Raw genomic sequence first — 19096 nt, forward strand, 5'->3', positions numbered from 1 at the left:
AGTCTATTTGGTTTTCAAAGTTCTCTATAATTTAACACTAACTTAATTTTCTCCCACTTATATTTTATGTTCCATTTAAACTGAATTATTTATAATTCAAAATATGTTTTCCATTACTTCTAGCCTTTCCTTATTAGTTCCCTCCTGCACCTTTCACTCAACAGGTTTAGAAACTTCCAGCTTTTGAAGGCCAGGTTCAGATGCTACCTCTGTGAGAAATCTGCTGATTTCTTTTACACTGGACTGTTTATCCCCTGACTCTTATCACAATGCATTTCTTTTCCTCTTCAGTAGTTGGCTTGTTCTGCCACGAAACATTTCCTTATCCTTTCCTTAAGTCCTAGATAGCAAGATTTTTGGATTTTTGACCACTATAATCTCCATGGCATTTAGCAAAAGGTCTTATGTCCAGTACATAGCATTAAGGAACGAGTGACCAGTGGGAGGCAGCCAGGTACCAGGAAACAACATGGAGAAAGAGAAGAGGACTCAAGACTGAGAGATGTGGATGCCGTCACTTAGAAGCCCGGCACCTTCCACCAGCTAGTCTCTCTGTGCTTCTGCCTCCAGACATGCAAAATTGGGATGGCACATATTTCACAGGATTGTTGTGAACATTCAACATGAAAATGAATGTAAATGCCTCACGGCGTCTGACATATGGTGGCAGCTCTATCATAAAAATGATAATGACAGATCATCACACAGAAACTAGTTTAAATAAACCCCTGGTGTTAGATTATTATCTCTTAAGAGTTAAGTGTTTGAGGGTGACAGTAATAACTCTAGTTCCAATTAGCTGTTTTCCTAGACACTGTGGTTTCTAGTTTTATTCTCGTTTTATCCGTTATTTTTCTCCATAATTCTAAATTCTACAGGTGGTCACCATGAAAGGCAAATATTTGTTCCAGGAAACAAATACATGTCCTTAACAAAACAAAATCTTCCTTCTCATTCACACTAGTACATTTTTTCACGACATTGGCTTTTTGTAACATTCATAGTTCTTCACCAGGGGACTAGAACAAGCCATCACAATTGATCAAAAGACATGGGACAAGCAACAGAATGGCTTCACAGTGACTGAATGGTGCAACTCAATTCAAACATTACCTCAACGAGGTTCCTTCACTGGTAAAGAGGCATCTGAAGAGGCGTTTTCATTAATAAAAGGGCCATGGCAATGTCAAGTAGTAGATATTATTGTTAAAGCCATTCAGCAAAACCTGCTTCACTGCCTCATGCTAACTGGAATTGTGTTCACACATTCCCACTTCATCTAAGCAGTAATTGATCTTTCAAGGAGAAAAGCCTCAAGAGCAGGAAACTCAAAAGCCTGTAAGTGGTCAGGCAGGTAATGGAAGAGAGGAACCTGGACTTGGTGTGCATCCACAAGAAGGGTCAGAGGTTCACTGGAGGCTACTGCTACCCCAAAGTCAGGATGGCCAGAACTTCTAAAGAAATTTGGGGTTTTATCTGAGACATCCTGATTTTTAGAGCTGCTGTGATTCTTATTTTAAAATTCTTTGGTGGGTGGAGGGAGATAAAGAAGATGTATTTTCAGATGTAGCTATGAATGGTAAGTTTGTGACCTTTGCACTAGACCACCTAAAATCACTTTGAATCATCACAGAGAAGCTAAAAGATGATCATGAAATTCATTGTATTTATATTTTTTAATATGAAAATGTTTAATTAATTAATTGATTCTATTAGCCCTAAAAACATACCTCACTCCCTCATTTATAAATCCTCGCTCACTCTACTTTGGTCTCCACTTTCAGTCTTACAGTGCTCCCCCATCAGGCCACCCCATGGTCACTATCCAATGCACCTATTTGAACCCTATGGGTTCTTTAAAGCTTGGTTTGTTTGCTCACTCCTTCATAAAAACCTCCATGCTCTACAAAGCCCCAGTGTACAAATTATGATGTCAATTATCCAAGATATTTTCATTCATTTCTACCAGGTCTTATCACCCCTTCATTCCATGGCATAAGACTGCATTGCCCACCATCACCAAAGAGAAAGGTCTAGAATCAACAAGTCAAGAACAAATGGACCAACACTCACCACCAAATACATCTCCATTCTGGTAGTTCTTCCCTTTCTGGGCTTCCTCTTCATTTTGAACCGTGGCTACATGCTTGGCGGAGGCACAGCCCATAGTCTCATTCGGTCAGCTTCAGCCGGGCTGAACTGCAAATCATCTCTACAGACACAGGCACATTTTTGTTCTCTTTAAACACAAAGGAAATCCACCTTGCTTCTGAGTTGGTCAAGATGTGTGCACCTGCAAGAAAAGAACGGTGGATCAGAAAAAACCATGCCTACTGTAACTCTGAGTTGATAGCCAGTAGTGCTGTAGGATTTGGGCATAACCCTGGCACGGCACTGAGACATGGCTGAGGGGGCTTTGAGAGGAGATTTAAAAACACGTACTTATTTTCTCAAGCAAATATTTGAATACTGCTCCTTGCCACACCTACACACATTAGGTTTGCTAATGTTCTGGAATCTCAAAACACCTTCAGAGTAAAGAAAGCAGCTTAGTGTGATGCACCCATTTCCTCTTCCCTATCCTACCCTGCAGGCCAGCTCTTCTGAGTCCCTCATGGCTAGTGTTTGTAGTTTTAGTTGGAGGTGAAAATAATTCAATATTTTAGTTTACGTAAGGTGACACTGTTTTGGAAGACAAAGGAAGGAGACTGAGCAAGATCTTAAGCTTCCTCGCTTCTGTGTAGCCAGTTGAATGTTTTAAGGATTGAGCAGAAAATGTAGGAATATGAAGAAAAGCGAGCAAAGAAGTTGTCACCTCTTGGCCAGGCCATTGTGGCTCGACTGCCCTCTCATAAAGGCATTAAGGAGTATTTACAGAGAGACCACAAAAGAGAGGATCCTTAAGTTGGCTAATATGAATTTACCTTCCCTTCCCCATCCAAGGTGGGTGCCCAAATCCTCAGGGTTTTCTATGATCACACGCTCATTTTTATTTTACACTTTCATCAGCCTTATTCAGCCATTCTAGTCCTCTAGATGATGTCTTCCAGCCTTGTACGCGATTCCTCTGAATTGTCTACTATCCATTCCTTCACCTCCAGATCATCTCCCACACCAATGTCGCCCTTACCTCCTCAAACCCCCGACAGCTAAGGAAGCATCAAGCTCTTTTAACCTTTGCCAGCACCCACTCACACCCCATGGCTCCCCACTGTGAACACTGATGTTTCTGGAGTCTCACAGTTGGGGCCATCATGACATGGTTGCCAGTTTTCTCTTCCAACAATACTGCTTGACCCTAAGCCCTTCTTTCTGGAACATTAAGGATATCCACAAATGTAGTAATCTAATAACTGAAGTCAGAAAATCTCAGCAAAGAGCACTTTTTCCAATTAACCTAATTAATTTAATAAATGAACATAGATACTATACTAAGGCAATGATCTTAAATTAAGCCAACCAAATATAAACTGCCATAAATACCGACAATGACTATGATATTAGTCATGTCTATATAATTTGTCATATGATTCTCTATCACTGGTCATATTAAATGAATAATAGGAAGTATTAGGTTGGCTGGAGAAATTTTACAAACCAGGATAGTTTCTTCCTACATAGTTAATGCTTTCAGTCTTCTTTACACTTTAGGTAGCCTTGGTTAACACAGTTTTATCTTTATAAAGCTATATGGAATTCAGGCCAATGAATGTGCTCTCTCTCTCTCTCTCTCTCTCTCTCACACACACACACACACACACACACGCACAGGAACTATTCTATTACTTAGCAGTAATGACTTTAAAGCTACAATCTTTCTACTTGATGGTCTATTCATGATAGGGTTACTGAGCTCACGAGCTTGATGGGGGAGACATGCTAACATTAAAAAAATGTAATGGTGCTGAGAAAGAGATTATGACAACGCAGAACTCAAAACAGCAGACGACATTATGAGTGGGTGGAGGCAGGAACAGAGAGAGGATGTGGTATTTTTGTTGGGTCTTAAGGTTTGGTAGAAATTTACCAGGTGGAAAGTACAGTGGCGGCATGTAACCGTGAGGATCAGCCAAGCTAAGGCACTGGACTGTGTGTCCATCCTTCTTTTAGGAGAGTCAGGTGTGGGGACAGGGGAGATGCCTGGACTGATGATCTGTGAAGAGCCTGGAGAGGCCATGTTTGCTATCTTTACCCAACTTAATAGTGATAAACTATCATAAGACATAGGATGTCTTTCTGACCAGGTCTGTGCATACTGTTAGAATATTAAATTACTAGTATAGAAATCCATTTTGTCAACCTACCCTAGTTTCTGAAGAAACATCACTGAAATTTGAGACAAAAGGGTTAGGAGAAGGGACCTGGATCTAAAGGTAGGAGAGGGGGGAAGGCATACTCTTTAGGAGGCTGCTAAGAGATCTTACTGTTATTCCCACTGCTGAGGTTTTCATCCCAACTCAGTATTTTCTTGGGGCAACATCTCTGATCGTCCTCATTTCCAGCACCAAAACGGAAGGTCACAAGTGGGCTTCCAGACAGGAGCACCTTACTTCCCAAAAAGGAAATATGGGAAAACAACCTCACACATACACAGGAAAGAGGACCCAAGGGAGAAAGGAAACCTTGCTTCACCTCCCCATCTGTTGCCATGTCTTCAGAATAAACAAAATAAAAACAGAGAGAGAAGAAGGAAATCCTAACAAAACTATTAAAGGATCTGGAGACACTGAACCACCATCTTCTTTGGGAGTCCTCTCACTGTGCTCGTCCTCATTCTAATTTCATGTCTGAAATTTCAGCCTCTTACTATCCAAGAAGTATAGCAGGTTCCCCTGTCCTCAGAGGATAGACCCCCACAATGCTCGAAACTGTGGACACTCTGTTCATACCATTCTTTTTCCATATGTACTTATGACAAAATTTAATTTATAAATTAGGAACAGTAAGAGGCAATAACTACCAATAAAATAGAACAAGTACAACAACATACTGCAATAGAAGTTACGTGAACACAATCTTGAAAGAGTGACAACGAATTTTAGTATTTTTGTGGACCGCACATAACCAAAACCATGGAAAGTGAAACTACAGATTAGAAGGGCTACTGTAAATGTAGGAATCTGAGACAAGAGTCCTGCCTACCCTGGAAGGCATTTTGCAGTGTTTCTTCTGTCTTAAAAGGTGTGCTTGCATAAAAAATTTATATGAATTTAAAAAGTTGAAAGTATATGAAAATCAAACACATTGCAGCAGGCTAACAAAGATAAAACAATTAAGAATAATTGTGTAAAGGATATCTCTGTTATGCAGGCAACAGGGCTAGAGCCAGGTTAACAAGTGATTAGACACAGTTTACATCCAACTCAAATAATCACTTAGGAAGTTTCAGTTCAACTGTGTAATACATAATGTATATAATAATTATATAAAATATATGTATTATACATGTGTGTATGTATATATATGCGTGTATATATATATACGTATATGCGTGTATATGACATAGTCAGATGTATGCCACCATGCCTAGCTATTTACATGTTTTAAAAAGTAGTATCATTCTACTGGAGCTCTCTCCAAATCACATATATATTATATACTTTACAGGAATAACTTAATTTTAAAAGTGACATTTTCAAGTTTTAAAAGTTCATCAGAAATATATTTTAATAAATCTACCCATTTTAAAGTAAAAATTCTTAAGTTGTCTGAGGGGCAGAAGATCTCCAGTTCCTAGACTTAATCATGGATCACTCAGGAGAGTTTTTTACGTCAGTTAGATCCTGTACACAGGATTTGTCCACTCATTCAACCACTGAATCAAAAAATCTTTATTGAAAACTGCTAAGTGACAGACTTGTGTTTGTTAGGTAATGGGAGTATACTGGTAAACAAGACCAGATACAGTTTTCCTCTCTGTCACTGTAGAATATGAACGATCAGAGACAGACATACTCAGGAAGACCAGTTTCGCAGCAATGTGGTCCACTTACTGCAGGTTAAATATAGGACAATGGGTGTCCACCCCACAGGCACCTGACTCAGCTTTAGGAAAGGGAGCGTAAAGAGATGTCAGGCTAGAGACCTGACCACAGCTAATGAAGTATCATTAAGACACCCGTGATCTGCACCTTCTTTATAGCCTGGTGTAATGTTAAGGTTTCATTTCTCCTGAAGAGTCTTTCACTTAACCTCAACCCAACTGAACCTCAAACTGAACCCTTCCAGAAATGTAACTCTATAATCATCTGCTCAAAAAAGCTCCCTTCAGTTTGTACCTTCACATAAACTCTAACATTTTTGTTGTTGTTGTTGTTTAGCTTCTATTTTTCATTAGCTTTTCTTGGCTTTTCTCTTCCAACCCCCACACCCTCCATTCACTTGCCTCTGTAAGAGCAGCACTTAGAGAGGTAAGTCTGACGGTGCAAACAGCACACAGACCACATTTGCACATGTTGTTGTTAACAGTGTGCTATTTCTTGAAGTTGCAGATCACAGTGTGAGAAATAAACTGAAGCATTTCTTTGATGTTTGATGGAAACTTCTAAAACTAAGTCTCACTGAGGATTAATTTTTTAAGCTAAGTAATCTGTGCAACCAGACCATCAGATGCCTCTAAAAACATGAGGTCCAATTAATTGCCTGTGGCTTTGTGTAAAATCCTACCCAAAATGGTAGCATGTCTACATATTCTGCACGATGTAATTAGAGAGTGCATCTATAGTACATGAGCTAACCTAGTTTAATGCATCTATCCTATAAGGATATTTCCCTGTCCTTTGATAAAACACATCAGTAAATTTATAAATCCAATTCAAATTTTAAAAAGGACTTAAAAATGTGCAACCATGCATGTTTTTCCTTCCTCTCCTTACACCTCCCTCAAGTCTCTACAGAGATCTTAGGGGAACTACTTTCCACAGAGCTTTGGATCATACCATGGGGTGTTCTTCCCTCTACACAACTTAATTATATTTATATGAATTCATATCACATATTACATAAATGGAATACTTTTGTCCTTTTATAAGATTATGATGGCTCTTTTATTTTCCTTAATCAGAAGCATGGTTTCAATAAAAAAACCTACTTTTATAAAACTGGGAAAGAATAAAATTAGCAAAACTTGCTTTTGAGAAAAAAACAGAGACTATAGACTTTCTTGAAATGGCTACAAGAAAATATTTCTATTTACATAATATTATGGGTAATTTCCCTTTCCAGTAATTAATCAAAGACTTCTTTATTTTGGATAGAAAAGCTGAAAATATTTTCAACAATTTCCTTGTCAAGCAAGGCACTTCTAAAAAACTGAACTAAAATCTGGTAAGATTTATAAAGAAACCCTAGGCCAGAAGGAATAAAAATGCACCCCATGAGGCTTGGGGGATTGGAGAGAAATCGAATTCTGATTGCAGTGGGCACGCAGAGAGCTATGAAGTCTGCAGTTAAGAAAAGGAGGCAGTCACATTATTAATAGATCAGGAGCAAAGTGCCCCCCTTTGTACTTCTGATTGAAAAGGGAAATCCAGACAAGGCAACATCTAAAAACTCCTTTCTTTTATTGAAGAGACTGCCAACATGTAAGCTCCATACAGAGAGAAATTATACATATAAATAACTAATCAGTATGTTTGCCCATCTGGTCTGCCTTGCTATAATGAGTGTTAATACAGCAGCCCACTGGGGGAAAGAAGAAAGGAAGCTTAAAAGTAATTTCTACTCTTAAAGCTTTGGGATCCCTAGGCTAGTGTTAACATCATTTCACATTTCGTTGTGAATGTTAAAAATGATCCATGAAGAGATGTCACATTTGACATGAAGATAATCTGGAGAAGTCGAGCCTTCCTGTTAGCCTACATTTGCTAGCATCACAGAACATATCCATTCCTCACCTCACACTCATTCGTGGCATGGCAATTGACAGTATGCTATTAACTCCAAAGACACATGAATTTTGGCTTCTGCTATCTTTATGGGAAAACTCACACCTCTACAAATAATAATTGGACAGAGGTGTCTCTCAGTCATCTAACCATAATGAGCCCTCTGCAAGAGGACACATTCCTACTGGATTTCCACAGTGAGGGGTGGGGATGGACAAGCAAGGTGGCAAGTGGAAAGAGCCCTGCAGTGGGCACAAGATTATCGAGTTCTGCTCTCAGCTGTCACACTCCTGCTTTGGAACCAAGACTGGGTTTCAGGTCTCTGAGCCTCTTTCTTGGATTTCATAACTACCTGAGCATATATGTCCAAGAAGTAATCTAAGGAAAAAATGACCACTTGCAAAAAGGCCACATCTCACAGAGACTCAATAGTTTATATGCTTCTTTTCAGACCTGCAAGTCTGGAAGCTCCCAAATTTTCTAGAAGCTCTATAGGATCTTAAGATTATTACCAATTATGTTTTGACCCAAGGGTGTTGGTTTCAATTGTGTATAAATTGAAAAACACAACAAAGCTTAGCCTACTGTCTCCTCTTCTCTGTGCTACCTGTAATGAATAAGATCCATTTTAACATTGCTTCCTGTAGGAAACTGGCTAGAGAACTCTTGGGAAATAACTGTCCTTCACGTAGAAGGATAAGTACTTTGCTCCATTATCATACACCTCAAAACTATTTTTGCATTACCTACTTCTGAAAATCTAAATTCATGCATGGGTGACATTATTTCTGTGAAGGCAGAGGAGGAAAACATCAGCTCCTAATTAAAATCACCCAGTCACAGCAGTGTGGACCTATGCAGAGAGCTATGTAACTTCTAGATTTGCTCCTCAAAGGTCATGGCCAAGGGCAGATATTCTTGGATGTTGAGTTCTCTTTCTTCTTCCACTTCCAAGACTCCAAATACCAAGGCTATTTGTATAAAGTTGTCAAACTCTCAGTTCTATACCTTGGGATTTTACCTATGTCAAGGATTTCTTGACAGCCATGTTGCTGGCTCACCAGGTCATTTGGGACAAATCTGTGTGATTTCCTTGTCAGTGTTCAAAAAAATAATAACAGCAGCATGTGTTTTACTCTTTTATTGTTTTGAAAATGTAGGTAGATGATGAATTGGTCAGAGAAGCACTCATGAATGCAAGGCAATATTCTTCTATGCATCTCTGCTGTGCCTGGCGTAGAGCATTTCCTGTCAGCCCACTGCTTTTTACCTTGGGTGGAATTGGGTACCCAGAGGGATCTTGCAGGCCTAACCCAAGCTGAAATAGGGTGCCTAGGGGGGTGGGGTGGGAATCTTTGCAGGTAGCCTTGTTGACCTAACCCAAGCACCCCCCAAGCCCCTGATGTTCAAAGATGGATAAAGGGAGATAAAACACATGGAAAGGAAGGGACAAAGTGAGGTCAAAAGGTGACTAGAACACGAAAGTCTCTGGTCCTTCCAGAATGGCCAGAGAAAAACATTTTGAGCAATCTGTGTATTGAAATATATTATAAAGAACAGATATGACTTCTGCCCTCGAAAGGCTGGCATTCAGATAAGGCTAACAGATCACAACATAATAAAGTAAAACAAAATTCCAGTGACTAATGGACACTGCAGGGAAACAAAGGACCGGAGATGTTCTTGAGTCAGAAGATATTTCCAGCTAGTTAAATAGTGCTGGCCCAGCTTTATCCTCTGTCCCAAGAGGCACAGGAACATCTAGCAAAATGTACTGCTCTCAGCAGAGCCTCCATAAAACATCTGCTGAGGGTGAAGACGGTGAGACAGCTGCAGATCCTCCCGAACACCAAAAACTACAACAGAGCACTATAGCTGAATTCATCTCTTGATTACTTTCTTAGGGCCAGAAGACAAGAAAAGAGTGAACACCATTGACCTCTTGTCCCATGCACACACCTAAGGCAGTACGTTTCACCACTGAACTAGAAAGCCTCAACTGTTGCACAAGTCTAACATAGTTTCCATTTTTTGCTTTCTTTTTTCATATTCCCAATTTTTGATTCAACTCAAAAATGAGTTTACTGCTAATAGGGCTCTACCTCAGTCTTAAGCTGGTCACTGTGATGAATAAAAGAAGAAATGGCTAATAGACGTGAAAGATGTATCTAAACTAATCATCAGAAGCAAAAAAGAAAAATAGTTTAAAAACAAAAAAAAAATCTAACTTGAATTTTATTTGAGGACTTAATTTGGTAATGATATTTGAAGATGGATATATTTAATATCATCAGAATTAGGACTACTTTTAATAAAGAAATGTAGTAACACTTTGAAAAGATCTAAATTCTACAAATGGAAAAACAGTAGTTCCCTTAGAATGTAAACACACACCTTTCCCTCTTCCCTCCCAAAATAACCTCTTTCCTCCCCCTTTTTCTCTCCTAAAAATCAATGTGACTAGTGCCACCTGTGGCCTAAGATTTCTCCCTGCTCTGCCTCAGTCTACACAACTCCAAGTCTATGAGAAGTCCGCTGGGCAGAGGGCTACTCATTGAAGGGAGCAACCCTGACTACTTGAAATTCTGCCTTCGGGAATCTTCACACAATTTCTAGAACAGTCAAGATCTGCTTTGAAAACTTAAGAGTAAGCAAACAGACAGAACCTCTTTATGGATAAAGGACTACATCTCTCTCTCTCTCTCTCTCTCTCTCTCATACACACACACACACACACACACAATCAAAGTTCTAATCTTGCAAAGATTATACCCAATATTTTATGGGAAATGAGTTGTGTGGCTCCAGGCAAGTTTATAAGGTGGGATAAGGCCTCATGAATTTTGGAGAGGAGTAGATGAAGTGAAAGGATACATGGAAAGTGCTTAGGGCAGTATTTGACACACAATAAGCAATCAGTATGAGGTAGCTATTGTCATTGTCATCACTGTCATTATTATTACTTAGTCATACTGATGAACTTGAGGATGAGAGGGGCAGAGGCAAAAGAGATCAGAAAAGAGAGATGGGAAGAGGGATGCGAGGTAGGTCTTGGCAGGTGTGTTTCAGGAATTGCACTGGAAGTGAGCAGTCCAGGAGGCTGACTGGACACGAAGAGAAAGCTGGAGGCAGCAGTCCTGTAGTAGGAGAAGCACATGGCCCTGAGCAGTGCCTGGTGTGCTGCGGTGCCGGGGCACGGCAGTCAGCCCTCTGTGTGGCACATCCCAGAGTGTGAACAACTGAGGGACAGCAGGCTTTGTGGCAGCTTTGGTGAGTGTGCAGTTCACGTGTTTATGAATCTGTCTCCTTTGCCACGCAGATCACCAAGGCCATGACCTAAGCAATTCCCTCTGTATTCCCTCCAGCACAGTGTCAGGTACGTAGCAGATATGCACTAAATGCAGAATGAGTGAATTCTCTTAGAAGCTTATTTTCATAGAGGGACTTTCAATGAGGGAGCTCTGCTTGCCCCCACGTCATAGGTCAGCTGTATGGACAGTGACTCCTTTAATAAACCACTGATAACTATAATGTTTATTGGAGCCATCACAGAGAATTTAAAAATTATGCTCAGTATACACTCCCTAAAAACACTGGAAGACAGTAATAATATGTTGTGGAATGCCATACAGTGGAATTTGGAAAGTTTTTTGCAGTTGCAAATTGGCCCTAAAAAATGGTGCTATTTACTGATTTCAACAATAATTCTTGGAGAACTTGGCGAGCTCTCCACATGCCAATAGGGACCAGAGATTTCAAAATGGATAAGACATCCAGCCCTCCCAGTGTCTTTCTTCACTTCCAATCAGAATCTAGACCCTCTGTTCAGCAGTGCCTCTAAAACCCGCCCATCTCAACAATCAAGGCCTTTGTTTTCTTGTTGGTTCTTGCCGAAAATGAGATCTTTGTCTAGGTTCCCATAACAAAGGACTATTTAAGGGTGATGTCCTGAGAAGACCAAACAAATCAAAATGATAAAAATCAGTTTTAGGTAGCACACAACAGTGCCCTTTTAACCTACTAAGCTTAAAAGAAAAAGCCACCTCCATTTTCATTCTGTTCTCAAGAAATGCTCAAGCCTTTTGGGAACTTCATTGATTTTGTAGTGTTCAGCCAAAACACGTTCTGCACAGCCATCTATGAAGCTGAATGATGACCATGCCCTAGAGTGCCCCAGCATCTCCTGCCCCTGCCACACTGGCTCCTGACTCTGGCCCAAAGGGTCATTCCTGCACTTCCTGTCATTCTCTGATGTTTAATGGGGTCCCAGAGGACAAAACCATAGAAGTGAGGGCAAGACGCTCCCCCACCTGGATGCTCTTATCCAACCACTGAAAGCTATTAAAGAACATGCAGGGTTACAGGTTTTGAGCTACTCTGACCTTGTAAATGTTACCTGAAATTGTGGCCTACTCTAAAACAGTTAGTTTGAATCAGTCCAATGTTCCCTGTTTGAAGTCCTACTGTTAGTGAGCATGGCATTCTTTCCTACTTGCCTACAACAAGTATTTAGAGAAAGAGACCAGAGTGTTACGATCAGCAGACCTGGACAATCCATTTAGGAGGAACGTGGTGGGTACCACAGCTCAGCAGCAAGATGTACCAGGTACACTCAGTCTTCATCTGAGACACAAAGGCTTGAAGTCTTCATCTGAGTGGCTGACCTAATGCATGGCTTGACGATGAGCTCTTTTATCTGACGATGGTAGAGCAAACATAAATGAAACTGAGGATCTGATCCCATTCTATTCCAGTGATGCCCTGTTCCCAGATGTCTCTGTGACATCTCTGATGAGTGACCCACCTATAGTGACCACATTCCTGCATATGACAAAAGCACACATGGAAAACTGCTTATTATTTCTGTATCTGGAAGGACTGTCACCCCACCATCACCTCTATTTTATCACTGCTACCACTACCCCAGGAACAGGCCAGCAAATATAAAAGACAAAAAGTTTCTAATTCTAACATTGCCTAGAAACTGTTAAAGGACTTTTAGGATCCAAATTAAAATTGGTATTTGTAGACCATTTTCTGGACCCAATCCCTAAACCTCTTACTTATTCATCAACTGTTCCTATGGCACGTCCTTTGTTTTTCCTTTGTTTGAAAGAGGAAAAAACACACATAGTCATGTCCGATTGATATCAGGATAGTCCTACTGGCAGTTTTTAAACCATCAGAAAATGTTTAAAATTTTTAGTAAAAAATCTTACTTCTCATAAATTCATAATTATCCCATTAATCTTCCATGACAAAGACAAATTATGACTCTTAACACACTTATTCTGTTGGGTTCTTCCAGTAGTCCCAAATCCTCCATCACTCACTAATGCCTGGGGTAAAAACTGTGACAGCTGGATTTTCAAGCTAGACATGTCCTTGGGGACAACTGAGGGCAAGGTTCCCAATTTTACAAATGAAAAAACCAAAGAGCAAATTTAGGTGACATTCAAGGGGTGCCCAGGTCCCAGGCCTGCTAACCCCCGGTAGCCTCTTTGGGAGTTGATCCAAAATAACTAGTGTCCATCCAGTGAGTCTCACAGTCTTCCCTTCTTCCTCAGTTCTCTGCTCACAAACCCTCCTCTCCACTCCTGATGAAGCCTGCACAATTCTAGGAGAATTTCCGTCATTCCACAACTTCCCTCAATTTTCTCTCTCCTCTTTCTAAACAGACACTGGGAAGGCAGCAGAGCTAAGGTCAGGAACCATCTCCTGTATTTTTGTCCCCAGCTATGTTGAGGCAGAAAGTAGGAACTCAACTTTAAAATGGCAAGTAGTAAGCTATCTGTCTGTCTCTGCACGTCAGCAACTGCTACCACCCCACCCTGCTTACAGGGTTCTCCTGCCTCACACTTTTGCCTGATGAACTTATGGTGTGTGGAAGCTGTGCCTCCCCAAAAGTCCCAGAGCCCCTCATGCTTACCCCTTTTATAGCCATCATCACTGTGCAAGATACTCTTAGTTACCTGTCCATCAATTCCATGAGTTTAAATGCAAACTTCTTGAGAGACACAGTCTATATATTTCTTGTTCCCTGTTGTATCCTCAGCTTCTTTTTTTTTAACTTTGAGACAGCATCTTGCTAAGTACCTTAAGCTGGCCTGGAAGTCACTATTTAGCCCATGCTGGCCTTACACTTGTGATCCTCTTGCTTCAGCCTTCTAAATACTGGGATTACAGAAGTAAACCACCATACCTGGTGCCCAACTTCTAATAGGGCTTAGCTTAGAATATGTGCTCAATGAAAAAGTAACAAATGAATGTCTTCAGAATAAAGTTTAAATGCCTTCTCCTAGAATGCAAGGCTTTTCATCTACATGTCCAATCCCATCCAGTTCTATATAAGCCTCTGCTCCAGCCAATCTAGTCTCTAACTACTTAGTAACCTTGCTGTTCTTAGCCATCCCCTTAAATAGAAACACCCCAATCTCTGCTTAATCTCTGCCTGCCATTCAAATTGTACCCCCAGGTGCAGAACAAGTCTTAGCACCTCCAAAAGTGTTGCTCCAGGCCACAGGAGCTTTCTTCTCTGTAGTCATCAGCCTAGGCCCATATGGCTCATTCATTGCCTACCCATGTTGCTACCTGTTTGCTGGTATCTTTCCATCTCATTCTAACTTGGCCCAGTTGGAGTACCCTCCCTCTGAAGTTAGCATTTAGCTCTCATTTGGGAAATACATGCATACACAGTCTTGGGACATGTCCTTTACTGATGTTTTATGTTGCTAACTTTTGTGTATTTTTGTGTATTAGTGTCCTAATGTATTCATAAATTTTGAAGGCAAGTTTTGCTATTAATATCTTCTCCTTTTTTTTTTTTTTGGCAGTACTAGGGTTTGAACTTAGGACCTCACACTTGCTAGGCAGGTGCTCTACCACTTGAGCCACTCTGTTAGCCTCTTTTTGTGTTGGGTTTTTTTGAGATAGGGTCTTGCAAACTATTTGCCCAGGCTGGCTTCAAACTGTGATCCTCCTGATCTCTGCTTCCCTAAGGAGCTAGGATTACAGGTATGAAACACCAGTGCCTGGCTGCTTTTAGTATCTTTGATTTTGTGCAATTCTTTGCACAAAGTAGGAGACTAATAAACATTTGTTACCTGATGTGCTGGCTACAAAGACAAAGTGAGAGAATTATGAAATTTTTTTAAGTCAACTTTTACCAAAAGTGCAGCTGAAATTTTCCAGTAATTAGAGGCTGCTTAAAAATGTCAATTGTTGGTAGTATAATTACATCACAATTTGATAAAAATTACTCTCTGGACAAAGGTTATTTTTAAATAGAAATTTTAGTACATATGATAAAAAAAGAACTATGAATAGAAGAGAAAGATTGGGAGAAAAGGTATAAAAAGGGAAAGAAAGAAAAACCTATATCCAAAATTGACACACTGACTGTACCTTTCATCTAGGAGGGCTAGCTACAGCATCCCCCAACTCCATCAGCTGACTTTCCCTACAAGGTCTAATTCATGATTTAGTTAATACCATGGTTTTACAAAGGCCTGCCCCACAGTCCTTTGAACACAGATAGTAATTCTTCCGATTCAATCTCTTCACCTGGCTTGTCATAAACATCTGCTTAGAATTATTTTTGAGGTACTGCATCCAACTATTTAGTTTTATTCATTTGATATATCACTGCCTCCCCCAAATATGTACAGCAGCTGCTTTCAACCATAATTAAAATTGTAAAACATGAATGCTGTGTTCAAGGCCCTGTACTTTAGGGCTCAGTAACCTAGCAACTGGATGTTGACAGACCTTCTCCTTATCTGTGCACTCATCTGCCCATCTTCACATACTCTACGACATGGCCTGTGAACCCAGGGCTCAAGTCAGGATTGGCCAATGACCCTTCAATATTGGCCAACAACAGAATGATCACAAAACACAGGAGGCTTGTTGCCAGGCTCCAAAGCCCCAAGTGTCAAGGAAGATGAACAGGAAGTACACAGATTGCAAGGGACCAGAGGCCACAGCACTGCCAATTAGGCTTTGGCCTTGGGAAAGCTCAAATTAATGAGCATTGGTTCCCTTTAACAAGCAACACCTAAGTATCTTACATGCTGGGTATCTGCAGCCTGGATGCATGATTCTAATGGAAATGAACAGATGTACCCATTACTGAGTACATTCTGCCAGATAAAAGGGATAAGAAGGAACAAAGAGGATACTTTGATGTTTTGTTTTAATGAATTAATGGAAGTTGAATCCTCATGACCAAGACATAGTTCAAGAAATAAAGCCTCGTGTATTCCTCCTGAAACTTGGTTTGGTTTGTCAGCTTATCCATCTTACCTAAGTGGACCGTGGTTTCTTTTCTTTTGTTTCTTTATTTGTTTTTTGAGACAGGATCTCACTATGTCACCAAGGCTGGCCTTAAATTCAGGATCATTCTCACTCAGCCTCCAGAGTGAGTTTATAGGCAAGTACCACCACATCCAGCTAGACTGTGGTTTCTCATGGGCATTTGCAGTTAGGGGTCCTTCATTTCTTGAAATATAGTATATATATGTATTTTATTGGCTTTCCTTCTCTAGCTAATAAAAAGGTCTTAATACAGGAAATCAGCATAACAATGTATTTTTAAAAACAAACTATTCCAGGTAAAAATAAATGAACCGTGGGAGGCTGTTTATTTGTACGTCAAAGAGAAAGTAAATTTCTCTACAGGCTGACACGATCATTTGTTTTCCCCAATGAAGCAAACAAATCAAACAAGAATAACCCAGGAGCCTCCCCTTCATCATTCATGGTGTAATGAGTTCTTGCTAGATTAACCATCCTCCTTCTCTCTTACACTCACTCCAAAAAAACAGATGCACACAATGGCATCAGCAAAACAGCTTAAGATCATTAATCTATAAGAAAGGAAAGGCAGCAGCCAGATTACATCCTTTTTAAACATTAGCTATCTCCTCGCTGGTGGCTCTGGCTCTGTAGTGCAGGAAAGGGACGCACTGATAAGACCTGTCTTTGGGAGACAGCAATGATTGGGACCAACTTATGGGTGGCAGTACCCAAGGACATGGACCCAAACATCCCCCAAGACTCTCCAGATTATGAGCTGCTTATGTTATATGCTCAAGACCACCACTGTCAGACTCAATTCAGTGGTACTTCCCTCCCCATCAACTCAATTGTCCATTGTTACAGGCTAGACACCAAAAACATCCATCAAGAAGACCAATGACAGTATGGAGGGCAGTGGGGAGCCTGTCCACTGGCATCCAAATAGTCCATTAGATGGAGCAGGCCAGTACATTGGCCACAAGGAGTGGGGCAGTTCACAGCCTGCCTGGCCGAGTACTCTGAGCTACTAACCAGAGGCACAGCCAAGAGTGGAGTCCAGTGCTGACACTGATTATGTTACCTCTAGCAGTGACATTCAGAATTAAAGATGATGGCAGACAGGCAAACTTCAGCATTTTCTCTACAGTGGGAGCCAAGGAAAGACATCTGTCCTCAAAAGAGTGATGGTGAGCTACAGAACTCAGAGTGTCACAGGTACCACAGTTCCAAAATTGACTCATGTTTACACAGCACTCTACTATCTGCAGAGCCTTTCACAACCATGGGCTCAGTCAGGCTGCCAGTCCCCAGTAGCTGACTTAGAAGATGCCAGTATCGAGGATGTGGGGAAAAAGGAACCCTCTTACACTGTTGGTGGGAATGTAGACTAGTACAACCACTCTGGAAAAAAATTTGGAGGCTACTTAAAAAGATGGACATCGATCTACCATTTGATCCAGCAATACCACTCTTGGGGATATACCCAAAAGACTGTTACTCCAGAGGCACCTGCACATCCATGTTTATTGCGGCACTATTCACAATAGCCAAGTTATGGAAACAGCCAAGATGTCCCAGCACTGACGAATGGATTAAGAAAATGTGGTATCTATACACAATGGAATTTTATGCAGCCATGAAGAAGAACGAAATGTTATCATTCGCTGGTAAATGGATGGAATTGGAGAACATCATTCTGAGTGAGGTTAGCCTGGCTCAAAAGACCAAAAATCGTATGTTCTCCCTCATATGTGGACATTAGATCAAGGGCAAACACAACAAGGGGATTGGACTATGAGCACATGATAAAAGCGAGAGCACACAAGGGAGGGGTGAGGATAGGTAAGACACCTAAAAAACTAGCTAGCATTTGTTGCCCTTAACGCAGAGAAACTAAAGCAGATACCTTAAAGCAACTGAGGCCAATAGGAAAAGGGGACCAGGAACTAGAGAAAAGGTTAGATCAAAAAGAATTAACCTAGAAGGTAACACCCACACACAGGAAATCAATGTGAGTCAATGCCCTGTATAGCTATCCTTATCTCAACCAGCAAAACCCCTTGTTCCTTCCTATTATTGCTTATACTCTCTCTACAACAAAATTAGAGATAAGGGCAAAATAGTTTCTGCTGGGTATTGAGGGGGGGAGCGGGAGGGGGTGGAGTGGGTGGTAAGGGAGGGGGTGGGGGCAGGGGGGAGAAATGAACCAAGCCTTGTATGCACATATGAATAATAAAAGAAAAATGAAAAAAAAAAAAAAAAAAGAAGATGCCAGTATATTTAACCCAGATCTAGGAAGAGCAAGTGCAACCTTGAAGAAAGGGGGCAGTCACCCTGTTTTGATCTCCTCTGCTGGAGAGTAGCAGTGTTAGTGAACAAAACAATCAGTGAGAGTCCAGGAGCACTATCAGTGATACTTATAACATCTCTAAACTTAGGCCCACTTGTGGTCCCATCCACAACTCAGTTTCTTTTTCTTTTCTTGTTTTTTGCAGGGCAGATCACACCCCGGGCCTCACACATGCTAAGCATGTGCTCTTCCACTGAGCCGCATCTTCAGCCCAACACAAGCCCAAGTCTACTGAGGGTCCAGCTAAATATCTTCAGAAAAGTACTGATGGGGGGCTGTGTTTTCTCCCATGGCACTTGCTGGCTCTGCTGTCATGGCGTGGGGAGTCTCAGAGGAGGAGAGTCTTGGAAAGAGCTGAAGAGAAGTGGGGTGAAGGAAATGGTGTGCTGACAGCTGTGGGAGGCAGAGGAAACCTGAAGCAGCCAGAGGGAAAGTGAGAGACCTGAGAACGGAAAAGAAGTTAATGGGTGCCAGAGTCTCTGTGAGTGTGTGGTGGGGTGCTCTCTCTCCCGGACAACTTAACTCAACCTCTTAAGACTCAGCAACCAGCTATCATCTTGTT

At 41.0% G+C, this 19096-nt stretch overlaps 1 protein-coding gene across 3 annotated transcripts in view; it reads right to left on the reverse strand.

Moving 5' to 3' along the window:
- Nucleotides 1-19096, reverse strand: part of C11H1orf21 (chromosome 11 C1orf21 homolog) — a 238657-nt gene that overhangs the window by 139051 nt on the left and 80510 nt on the right. For all 3 annotated transcript variants that reach the window (XM_074047266.1, XM_020177073.2, XM_074047265.1), the window contains exon 2: nt 2074-2293. In XM_074047266.1, the coding sequence (XP_073903367.1) occupies nt 2074-2167 (94 nt within the window). In that variant the 5' untranslated portion in view covers nt 2168-2293. The remainder of the gene's footprint in view (nt 1-2073; nt 2294-19096) is intronic.

Source organism: Castor canadensis, chromosome 11 (assembly GCF_047511655.1).
Source record: "Castor canadensis chromosome 11, mCasCan1.hap1v2, whole genome shotgun sequence".
Taxonomy (NCBI): Eukaryota; Metazoa; Chordata; class Mammalia; order Rodentia; family Castoridae; genus Castor; species Castor canadensis.